General features: G+C 39.7%; 1 protein-coding gene across 4 annotated transcripts in view; it reads right to left on the bottom strand.

Annotated features, from left to right (window-relative positions):
* Positions 1-8,332: 8,332 nt before the first annotated feature.
* Positions 8,333-12,748, bottom strand: part of LOC112233713 (mucin-17) — a 58,127-nt gene continuing 53,711 nt past the window's right edge. For all 4 annotated transcript variants that reach the window (XM_024401522.2, XM_042305920.1, XM_024401521.2 and 1 more), the window contains one exon: positions 8,333-8,469. In XM_024401522.2, coding sequence (XP_024257290.2) covers positions 8,438-8,469 — 32 coding nt within the window. In that variant the 3' untranslated portion in view covers positions 8,333-8,437. The remainder of the gene's footprint in view (positions 8,470-12,748) is intronic.

Here is a 12,748-nt window from a genome sequence, read left to right as displayed (position 1 = left end):
TGGTCTTGTCAGGCATGATTTTAAATCTTCAATCGAAGTTCTATGCTGTACCTCGTTTCTCACCTTCAGGGAAAAGTAGTTATGCATCCCCCTTCATTTCAGCTCGTGTGCGCGACAGTGTAAAAATCAACCCATGCCTTCAGCACACAATGTAAAGTATGTATACAGTGCATTCGGAAAGTATTTAGGCCCCTTGACCTTTTGTTGCGTTACAGCCTTATTCTAAAACGGATTAAATAAACGTTTTTCCTCAATCTACACACAAAGCAAAAACAGATTTTTAGCAAAAGAAAATAAACAGAAATACCTTATTCACCGAAGTAATTCAGACCCTTTGCCATGAGACTATAAATTGACCTCAGGTGCATCTGTTTCCATTGATCATCCTTGAGATGTTTTTACCACTTGATTGTAGTCCACCCATGGTAAATTCAATTGATTGGACATGATTTGGAAAGGCACACACACAGCTGTCTATATAAGGTCCCACAGTTGACAGTGCATTTCAGAGCAAAAACCAAGCCACGAGGTTGAAGGAATTGTCCGTAGAGATCAGAGACAGGATTGTGTCGAGGCACAGATCTGGGGAAGGGTAACAAAACATTTCTACAACATTGAAGGTTCCCAAGAACACAGCGGCCTCCATCATTCTTAAATGGAAGAAGTTTGAAACCACCAAGATTCTTCCTAGTGCTGGCCGCCCAGCCAAACTGAGCAATCGGGGGAGAAGGGCCTTGGTCAGAGAGGTGACCAAGAACCGATGGTCACTCTGACATAGCGCCAGAGTTCCTATGTGGAGATGGGAGAACCTTCCAGAAGGACAACCATCTCTGCAGCACTCCACCAATCAGGCCTTTTTGGTAGAGTGGCCAGAAGGAAACCACTCCTCAGTAAAAGGCACATGACAGCCCGCTTGGAGTTTGGCAAAAGGCACCTAAATGACTCTCAGACCATGAGAAACAAGATTCTCTGGTCTGATGAAACCAAGATTGAACTCTTTGGTCTGAATGCAAAGTGTCACATCTGGAGGAAACATGGCACCATCTCTACGGTAAAGCATGGTGGTGGAAGCATCATGCTGTGGGGATGTTTTGCAGCGGGAGGGACTGGGAGACCAGTTACGATCGAAGCAAAGATGAACAGAGCAAAGTATAGAGCAAAGTATAGCGAGCTCCTTGATGATAACCTCCTCCAGTGCACTCAGGACCCCAGACTGGGGTGAAGGTTCACCTTCCATCAGGACAACAAACCTAAGTACACAGCCAAGGCCCTTAGAAGGCCCACCCAATTGGAAGCTAGGCCCACTCATTGGGGAGCCAGCCCCATCCAATCAGAATGAGTTTCTCTCCCACATCCATTTACAGCACATTCGGAAAGTACTCAGACCCCTTGACTTTTTCCACATTTTGTTACGCTACAGCCTTATTCTAAAATGAATTGATGATATTATTGAATTGAATGAATATTTAATTAATTAAATAGTCTCCCCCCCAAATCTACACACAATACCGCATAATGACAAAGTGGAAATAGGTTTTTAGAAATGTTAGCAAATTTGAAATAAACAGAAACCTGGCACCATCCCAAAGGTGAAGCATGGTGGTGGCAGCATCATGCTGTGGAGATGTTTTTCCAGTGGCAGGGACTGGGAGACTGGTCAGGATCAAGGGAAAGCTGAATGGAGCAAAGTACAGAGAAATCCTTGATGAAATCCTGCTCCAGAGCGCTCAGGACCTCAGACTGGGGTGAAGGTTCACCTTCCAACAGGACAACAAACCGAAACACACAGCCAAGACAATGCAGAATTAGCTTCGGGACAAGTCTCTGAATGTCCCTGCCACTGTAATCGGTGCCAAAGGTGCTTCAACAAAGAACTGAGTAAAGGGTCTGAATACTTAACTAAAATGTGATATTTGTTTTTGTTTTAAATTTGTAAACATTTCTAAAAACCTGTTTTTGCTTTGTCATTATTGGGTGTTGTGTGTAGAATGGTGAGGGAAAAAAATACAATTAAATTCATTTTAGAATAAGGCTGTAACGTAACATAAGGTTACGGGGTCTGAATACACTATGTGTGTATTTATTTATGAACTTAATTCTAAATTACGGGAACTTTGGCCCTCCACACTTACAAGCCTTTAATTCTAATAGTACTATACCATATTGTTAAAATTCAACAGATGCAGACTTTGGCAGGGGGGAAAAAAACTCAGATTGGAGAGTACCAGTCACCCATTCAATGGTGTTCCCTTTTCAAGTTGTGGGCCCAAAGACATATAAATGCCATAAGAGGAAAGACAGAATAACAAAAGCTAAAGAGAAATAGGCTGCTGAAATGTACAAGGCGGCAGTATGTTTTCCTCAAGGAAAAAAGCTGAAGGCCATGGACACCCTACCAACCAAAAGAGTCTCACACCCTTTCACAGGTGGACATGCAAAAACTGTTTGCCTAACAGAGTGTGGCATGAGATACCTTGTTTGCAGGGAGCGTAGGGCAGGAGGAGGGAGGAGTGTGCGTGGTTCGTTCCACCAATCGAGTACCCTTCGAGTAAATTAACTTTTATTTCACGTAATTTGAACATAACACAGAGTCAAACTTAACAAAAACATGTTCAACTCAATATGTTTAATAAATGAACTATTAACAGAGTGGAAGTTATTAGGTTCTAAATAAATGGAGTAAAAACAGATGACTAGTAAAGCTCAAACCAAGTTTATTCATCCACTGGGTTACACAGCTGCAAAAGACAAAAACATGTTTACACAAGCTCATATATTTATAACTAAAACTTCCTCTTATGCGGAGTCTCCTCCTTACACAGCCAATACATTTATTTTTGCTAGGCAGGAAGTTAAGTGATATGGGTAATAAACGGTTCCTTCTCCCTTCATGTGACTTGACCTCAGACCAAATTCCTTACAAATCCACAGCTATCTACCCTTATCAGTGACAGCAACCATGTGATTCCCTTTCCCCTTAGTAACATTCCAAGACACTGGCACATATCCAACCTCCACTGACCCCACCATATACAGTTGAAATCGGAAGTTTACATATACTTAGGTTGGAGTCATTAAAACTCGCTTTTCAACCACTCTACAAATTTCTTGTTAACAAACTATAGTTTTGGCAAGTACGTTAGGACATCTACTTTGTGCATGACACAAGTCATTTTCCAAAAACTGTTTACAGACAGATTATTTCACTTATAACTCACTGTATCACAATTCCAGGTGGTCAGAAGTTAACATATACTAAGTTGACTGTGCCTTTAAACAGCTTGGAAATTTCCTGAAAATAATGTCCTGGCTTTAGAAGCTTCTGACATCATTTGAGTCAATTGGAGGTGTACCTGTGGATGTATTTCAAGGCCTACCTTCAAACTCCATGCCTCTTTGCTTGACATCATGGGAAAATCAAAAGAAATCAGCCAAAATAAATTTGTAGACCTCCACAAGTCTGGTTCATCCTTGGAAGCAATTTCCAAATGCCTGAAGGTACCCCGTTCATCTGTACAAACAATAGTACGCAAACACCATGGGACCACGCAGCCGTCATACCGCTCAGGAAGGAGACTGTTCTGTCTCCTAGATATGAACGTACTTTGGTGCGAAAAGTGCAAATCAATCGCAGAACAGCAAAGGACCTTGTGAAGATGCTGAGGAAACAGGTACAAAAGTATCAATATCCACAGTACTGCTCCAAAACCGCCATAAAAAAAGCCAGACTATGGTTTTTAACTGCATATGGGGACAAAGTTCATACTTTTTGGAGAAATGTCCTCTGGTCTGATGAAACAAAAATAGAACCGTTTGGCCATAATGACCATTGTTATGTTTGGAGGAAAAGGGGGGATGCTTGCAAGCTGAAGAAAACCATCCCAACCGTGAAGCACGGGGTAGCAGCATCATCATGTTGTGGGGGTGCTTTGCTGCAGGAGGGACTGGTGCACTTCACAAAATAGATGGCATCATGAGGTAGGAAAAGTATGTGGATATATTGAAGAAACATCTCAAGACGTCAGTCAGGAAGTTAAAGCTTGGTCGCAAATGGGTCTTCCAAATGGACAATGACCCAAGCATACTTCCAAAGTTGTGGCAAAATGGCTTTTAAGGACAACAAAGTCAAGGTATTGGAGTGGCCATCACAAAGCCCTGACCTCAATCCCATTGAAAATTTGTGGGCAGAACTGAAAAAGTGTGTGCGAGCAAGGCCTACAAACCTGACTCAGTTACACCAGCTCTGTCAGGAGGAATGGGACAAAATTCACCCAGCTTATTGTGGGAAGCTTGTGGAAGGCCACCAAAAACGGTTTTATCCAAGTTAAACAATTTAAAAGGCAATGCTGCCAAATACTAATAGAGTGTATGTAAACTACTGACCCACAGAAATAAAAGCTGAAATAAATCACTCTACTATTATGACATTTCAGATTCTTAAAATAAAGTGGTGATCCGTACTGACCTAAGACAGGGAATTTTTACTAGGATTAAATGTCAGGAATTGTGAAAAACTGAGTTAATGTATTTTGCTAAGCTGTATGTAAACTTCCGACTTCAACTGTACATACCTCCTACACATAACCATTAACTTCTGGTGTAGCAAGTATTTCAAATTTACAACCCAACAACTGAAACCAGACTGTGGCCCTTCTCTCCATAGAATACCTAATATTTTAACAATAACATATTCTGACAGAACGTAAACTGCATTCTCCTCTCTACCAGCTGTCAGAGCAGCTCACAGATCACCGAACCTGTACATAGCCCATCTAAATATCCCGTCCAACGACCTCATCTCTATACTGTATTTATTTATCTTGCTCCTTTGCACCCCTGTATCTCTACTTGCACATTCATCTTTTGCACATCACTCCAGTGTTTAATTGCTATATTGTAATTACTTCACCACCATGGCTTATTTATTGCCTTACCCCCCTTATCTTACCTCATTTGCACACTGTATATAGACCTTTCCTATTGTATTATTGATTGCATGTTTGTTTATTCCATGTGTAACTGTGTTGTTGTATGTGTCGAACTACTTTGCTTCATCTTGGCCAGGGAGGAGATGTAAATGAGAACTTGTTCTCAACTAGCCTACCTTGTTAAATAAAGGTGAAATAAATAAATACAAATATTTCAAGTTTAGAAGTCAGAACATTAACTCCATATTGTTCAACATTATATAAACTTGTAAATGACTTATAATTGAACAAAAAAAATACAATGAACAAAAAAAACATTCACAGATGATTATTAAGTTTGCACCTCTGAGACTTATGGCCTCTGATCTATTATTACAGTCTTATTCCACCTCTCGTCTGACAACCGATAATGACATTTCAGCTGGAGCTTTTGACTTCCTCCATTTTCTCCTTCAGGTTCCTAAGAGAGCGATAGCACAAGACTTGAAAAGCAAAGACAAACAAAACATATTTATTAATAATATGCAAAGAAAAAACAGTTTGATAGCATGATGATTCCCACTCTCTCCTGATTCTATGCCGTCGGGATACTTTTTCTGCTGGGTTCCACAAAAATGAAGGCCCTAAAAAAGGTCCTCATGCTTTCATCCAGTCTTCCCCCGCCCGGCCACAGGTTCCAAAAGGTGTTCCCAAGCCATGTAATTTTCAGTTCACTCCCCATCTCCTATTTGCCTTCGTGGTTTACTGATAGATCTAGGACTGAACCTTTCCTACCTGTCTCCCAACTCGTACCCGGTTCCCTAGCCCCCAACGGCATCCTATGTTCTTCTACAGTCAGAACCTGTGGATAATATTTTCCTGTGCCCAGTTTCTGCCACCATGATCTGGGTATGTGTGATGTTCAATTTAACTTCATAATACCCTACGAGGAATATTAAACTGCCAACAGGATATTAAAAACTGTAATATCTTACGCTTCACGGGGTCATGGCTGAACGACGACACTATCAACATATTATACGCTGTATCGGCAGGATAGAACAGCGGCGTCTGGTAAGACAAGGGGTGGTGGACAATGCATATGTAAACAGCTGGTGCACGATATCTAAGGAAGTCTCAAGGTTTTGCTCGCCTGAGGTAGAGTATCTCAGAATGCATCAAAGTTCTTGAAAATATGCCAATTTCAAAACATGAAATTTCAGTGAAACTGTGGTATTTTTCAAATGAAAATCTAAAAATCAAGATATCAGTTTATCTCCATGCAATTTTTAAAACAATGCAGCTATTGGAGTAAACCTATTTTGGGTTAGGACAAGTAACTATAGCATGAGTAAGGGCAAACTTCATGTTAAGCTTGCACACTTTAATTGAACAAGACAAAAAATAAAATGCGTGTCTTATCAACCCCGGCAAGTAGGTCGGCATACAGCATCACACTCATTAATCTGATTGGTTGAGTATGCGGACACTATGATTTTGTGGCAATTAGTGACAATCCCATTTCAGGGGGGTCATAGGTACAAGTGAAAACACTGCCGTTACATCCCTCAGGCCCGTTTCAGGTGTGCCCTACTCTGTTGGATCTTGGATGCCCATTTCAAAATAGTCCCCTACCCCCTATGCATGTGTAGATTATATAATTTTTTACCTGCAATAGTAGGATTCAGAACTGTGGACAGCATATACATTTACACAATTGGTTAATCATGAACTGGACCACCATTACCATGTAGGAGAATCTAGATGCTCTAACACACGCTGGTCCCAAAAATCGCTCCCCAAGTCAAGTCACTTGATATTTGCAGATCTGTACGGTCTCGTTAGCTATAAGCAGTTCAATGGTAAAGCTTCCACCATATTGCTTTACACCTTACAGATCTGCAGAGACGAAGGGTTACAGAGCCAAGGGGTAGGGAGCGATTTGGGAACATCCACTGATTACATCTCCATTCTCCAGCTTCCTTTTGTAGACCCCATTGAGTGATCATAACTCAACCAGACCTCACTACATTGTAGTCTATGACCAACAGGTAGTGGACACAAAAAAAACAGAAAACTGCATAAATTGGGGACAGTAAGTATGCCAGCAAAAGTATGCCAGCAATTTCCTCATGAAAGAGGTGCATTCCTCCAACAGTATTCCAGACCCTTTTCAACCAGTATTCCAGACTATTCAACCGTGCATAATTTATAGACCCTGAAATTCTCCACTTATTTTAGTTTTAGTTCCAAGAGGTAAATCATCCCCAACATTGCAATCTCCTTCCAGAAATCACAACGCCTGGATAAGGGTTTACATATTAGCTATTAGCTAACCACATATATCAACCTCATGCCTGACTGTGTACATTCACAACATTGCATGCAACCTTATGTTGCTTCATGCAGCAGGACTGAAAAATAAAATCAGCCTGGAACGGGACCAGTATATTCACACGGTACTTGTCACAATCACATCTTGCTAATAACCACTGGTGATCCAGTTTGGGGGTAATCAATAGTCCAAACTGGTTAGATGTTGTCCATGGAGCTGAACCTCCATTTAACTACTAGAAAACACTTATGGGACGGTTTCGGAGACTCATTTATTTGTTTAATATTTATTTATTTGACCTTTATTTAACTAGGCAAGTCAGTTAAGAACAAATTCTGATTTACAATGACGGCCTAGGAAGTGGGTTAACTGCCTTGTTCAGGAGCAGAATGACAGATCTTTACCTTGTCACCTCAGGAATTCGATCTAGTGCTAACCACTAGGCTACCTGCCGTCCCCTCATTAAGCCTAGTCCTGGACTAACAAGCACTCGCAATGGAAATTCTCCACGGAAATCACTTATTCCAGGACTAAGCTTTATCTGGGTCTGGAAAACCGGCAATATACACTGAATGTACAAAACATTAAGGGCACCTGCTCTTTCCATGACAGAGTGACCAGGTGAAAGCTATGATCCGTTATTTAATCCACTTTAAAATCAGTGTAGATGGAGGGGAGAAGACTGGTTAAAGAAGGATGTTTAAGCCTTGAGACATGGATTGTATGTGAGGGTGAATGGGCATGAAAAAGGATTCGAGAGCTTTTTAAAAGGGTATGTGAGTTGGTGCCAGGTGCACCGTTATGTCAAAATGCTGTGTTTTTCACGCTCAACACTTTCCCATGTGTATCAACAACGGTCCACCAGGCAAAGGACATTCAAAGGACATTCAGCCAACCTGACAACTGTGGGACGCATTGGAGTTAACATGGGCCAGCATCCCTGTGAAACGCTTGACACCTTGTAGAGTCCCATTCACCGACAAAATTACAATGGAGGCCTATTGGGGGGGAAACTATGTTAGGACAGTGTTCCTAATGTTTGGTATGCTCAGTGTATGTCCTCTTCTAAACCTAAAAGAAAAACAACCAATAGGCATATCAAATCTTTATTAAATCTTAAAAGTGAAACAATTTCATTTGAATCTGTTACTTATTCCATTTATCTGTGCAATCCATTCCATTTGTGTGTCTTCCTTTACAAATCCATCCCGTCACGATTACGTAGCTCTGGAATAAATTTCAGTAGAAGTCAAAAAGTTAGATTAAATTACCTGAAATGAGACTTCAATACAACTTACAGCCATTAGCAATGTGACATCAAAACACTTGCTCCACGTCCTGACTGCCAGACTAAATGGATTTGTAGTCCTGCAGGACATACCAGTTAGCAATTTTTTTCCCAAATGATCTGAGAATCCAGATTTTTATTGGTTTACCTCTAAAAGAGTACGGCCACACAGACACATGAACACGGATTAAAATCATATATGATGTACTCCATCATTGTCAAGTCAAATGTATTGGAATTTTGTGTCGAGTATTTTGGATGGAGCCAATGCTTTTTCAATGGGAGTCATCTGTTCCCAAATGAATGACAACGGAGATGATTGTCTGCCCAAAAAATGAATAGCTGAACACAACTTTCTAATGAACTCGTCTGAAAACAGTTGATTTGAACTTTACTTTTGTAAGTCATTTACAATTTCAGTGTTCATGTGTCTGTACTCTTACCCAACTCCACTTTTTTTTATAAAAAGCGGACACATTGTGCTTTTCATTTGACAGACAATTATTTTCATTGTTATTCATCCGGGAACGGATGACTTTCATTTAGGACTGACCCCATTTGGTCGATTGTTTGGTCGATCAAGAGTTCAGTTGAGCAGTGGAAAATATATATTTTACGCCACACAAGCCGCAGGGATGACCGTATCACCAGCAGTACATTTACCATATAAATTCTAATCTAAAATGTATGTTTGGTTAAGGTTATTTCTGTTAATGCATTCAAATCATTGAATGACAATCTTACCATTGTCAATGTAGGAGTGGACATGTTTGCAGAGCGCACAACCTAGGCTACATTTGTGAGAAACAAGTTTTGGTTTATTTCATTCCATTTATGAGTTGTCAATTTATTAAATTGTCTTTTGTTTGGAGTGCTCCCATGAGACTTCAATACAACTTACAGCCATTAGCAATGTGACATCAAAACACTTGCTCCACGTCCTGACTGCCAGACTAAATGGATTTGTAGTCCTGCAGGACATACCAGTTAGCAATTTTTTTCCCAAATGATCTGAGAATCCAGATTTTTATTGGTTTACCTCTCTTGACTAAGAACACACCTGATTACACATAGAACTAGGCCTAGGATTAGTTTTACTGGGGGTGGTTGTGTAATGTAAATATGTGCACAAGCACAAAACGTCAGTAATTTGTACATGGCAATAGTAACAATTCCAGACAGAATAACCAACTCCAAGGTCCTCTGATAATAGTAGTCCCGTGCGAATCGACATCCCAGTGTTTTGAGAGAAATGTCTGTTTGACAGGTGTTGCTGACATTTCAGGCACGAAAACAAGAACTGATTAGATAAATTGAACGAAGTGCTGCGCATAGGCTATATATGAAGGGCCTACATGGATCAACTTCAACAGTGAATACTTTTGTTCATATGTTTTGTGTAAATAAATTGAATATTGCCAAATGCATCAGTTAAATATTGCACCCTTGATTGATAGCAAAGCAGCATACAACTGACCTAAACGTTTGGAAATGATAAAGTTCACTTTTGCATCGATAGCCTTAAAAACGCATCTCAAGTGCACTGTTTAGCTCACATCTGAAGGCTGGGGGGGAATTCAATTGCGGATCGCTACAATATCATAATGTTTATGATCACACTTCCTCAATTCAAATATCATAGCGACACTGTACCTAAGATGGTTTGGTATGGTTTAGAAACTTGGGAACCAAGCTCGTATTTTCAGTGTAGCCCTGTTTTCGGCTTTTCGCCTGGACTCAAAACCTCCAGGCTTCAGTCATAACTGCCAATTTATTTAAAAAAATATAAAAAAAATAATGAATTTCATAACCAACGTTCAATAGTATTACTACTCCTGTGCAAATAGAGCTTAGTTTAATTGTCTAAGAATATTGACAAGAAACCCAACTTAATTAGGTCTATAAATCAATAACCTGACTTAAAAATGTATACAGCGCAATGGAAAGTATTCCGACCCCTTCCTTTTTTCCATATTTTCTTACGTTACAGCCTTATTCTAAATTGGATTAAATAAAATAAAAATATTCAATCTACACACAATACCCCATAATGACAAAGTGAAAACAGGTTTATTTTATTTGATAAAAGACAGAAATGAAGGACTGTAAAATCAGGTAGTCTGGACCAGGTAAAATGGCGAACTGAACAGAGGTGCGGATCGCTTCAAGATAAAAAAAAATTAAAAGTCTGACTAAATTTTAGCACTTCAACTCCATATACTCATGGGTAATAACCTTCAATCTGGATAACACCACAAAATAAAATTAGGCTAGAGACATTTATAAACCAATATTACCAAAAACAAAACATCCAAACATGACGGAGTAAACAGAGAACCCAACCCCAAACGAAAACGTGTCTGACGGACACAGACGATTTATGATTTTCACCACCGGGAATGGCAAGGGTGGAAACCAATCTGTTAAAGTCGATAAATGATCAACTTGGCATACTTGAATGAGTCCGTAAAGATATAAAAAATGAGATGAGTGACGAATGAGTGACGAAAAAGCTGCAACAACGGAGAAACAAACAAGCTAAAACATTAGTCAATAAGATTGAAATGGAGGCTAACTTAAAAAGGAGAAAATGTTTCTGCGAGAAGCCTTACTTGACATACAGACTAGATCTATCAGAGAATCTGGTACTTACTGGTATCAAACAAAATGAGAGCAAAGATCCTGAAATTGTGGTGAAATCATTCTGACAGCGCTACAGATCCCAGGCGATGCTGTCGACAAAATCCAACTCGAACATGTACACCGTTTGGACAGAGGATGAGCGCCCAATTGTTGGCAAATTTGCATTCTTCAAAGATAAAATGGTTAAAAGCCTGGGTGAAAGACTCGCTAGCACGAAAATAGGCACAAATGATCCGTACCAGAAGGAAATTGCAGAACAGCGCAAAGAGAATAGATTTTTTTTTAAACGCAAAAAAACTTGCAGCTCTCCTATAAACTGATTATTGATAACTAAATGTTCCGAGACACCAAGACTACTCCATAGCCATTCTAAATATGACTAAGTTCCCATAGAGAAGTCAAAAAATGGAACACCCAATAATATCCACGTTAGGGATTGTAATATCAAAATAAAATACAACAATTGAAAAATAAATAAACCACAACTACACCACAAGATAGAGAATGCTGTAAAATAATTAGTATTCCACTTTCTATTTATAGTATTTTATAATTAGATAAGACAGCATCAGAAGGGTAACAAAATAATACATCCTAAAATATAAGGAACTGGAACACAAAAGTACTAATTGTAGGGATAAAAACACAGCAAACAGAGGACACAGTATGTGGGTATGTGCGGTTGAATTGTGATGGAAGGTGGTGTGTGTTTTTGTGTTTGGAAGAAATGTGGCTTTGAGTGAAAAAAAAAAGTGGATGCAAATCCCAGAGCCCATGTTTGTCTGCGAGCAGGGGTTGTGAGATCACTCAATTTTGTGCAGATATGGGATATACATTTAATAATAAATTAATATAGTTTATTGATTTATTGTGCTATCATGACAAAACAGTCCAACCCTATACTCCCAACTGTTTTATGGGCCTACTGTAAGTAGCCAAAACAGAAAGATAAATGCGGTCAGAGACCCAATAAAGCATCACCAGCCCCTTGACTGCGCCCTTAAACAGCTTGGAAAATTCCAGAAAATTAAGTCATGGCTTTAGAAGCTTCTGATAGGCTAATTGACATCATTTGAGTCAATTGGAGGTGTACTTCAAGGCCTACCTTCAAACTTAGTGCCTCTTTGCTTGACATCGTGGGAAAATCAAAAGAAATCAGCCAAGAGCTTAGAAAGTCTGGTTCATCCTTGGGAGCAATTTCCAAAACGCCTGAAGGTACCACGTTCATCTGTACAAACAATAGTACACAAGTATAAACACCATCGGACATCGCAGCCATCATACTGCTCAGGAAGGAGAGGCATTCTGTCTCCTAGAGATGAACGTACTTTGGTGTGAAAAGTGCAAATCAATCCCAGAACAGCAAAAGGAACTTGTGAAGATGCTGAGGAAACAGGTACAAAAGAATCTACAGCGGGGCAAAAAAGTATTTAGTCAGCCACCAAGTGTGCAAGTTCTCCCACTTAAAAAGATGAGGCCTGTAATTTATCATAGGCACACTTCAACTATGACAGACAAAATGAGAAGGAAAAAAATCCAGAAAATCACATTGTAGGATTTTTTAATGAATTTATT

Source organism: Oncorhynchus tshawytscha, linkage group LG25, assembly GCF_018296145.1.
Source record: "Oncorhynchus tshawytscha isolate Ot180627B linkage group LG25, Otsh_v2.0, whole genome shotgun sequence".
NCBI lineage: Eukaryota > Metazoa > Chordata > Actinopteri > Salmoniformes > Salmonidae > Oncorhynchus > Oncorhynchus tshawytscha.
Note: the sequence above shows the minus strand (reverse complement) of the source record. Positions and strands in the feature narration are given on the sequence as shown.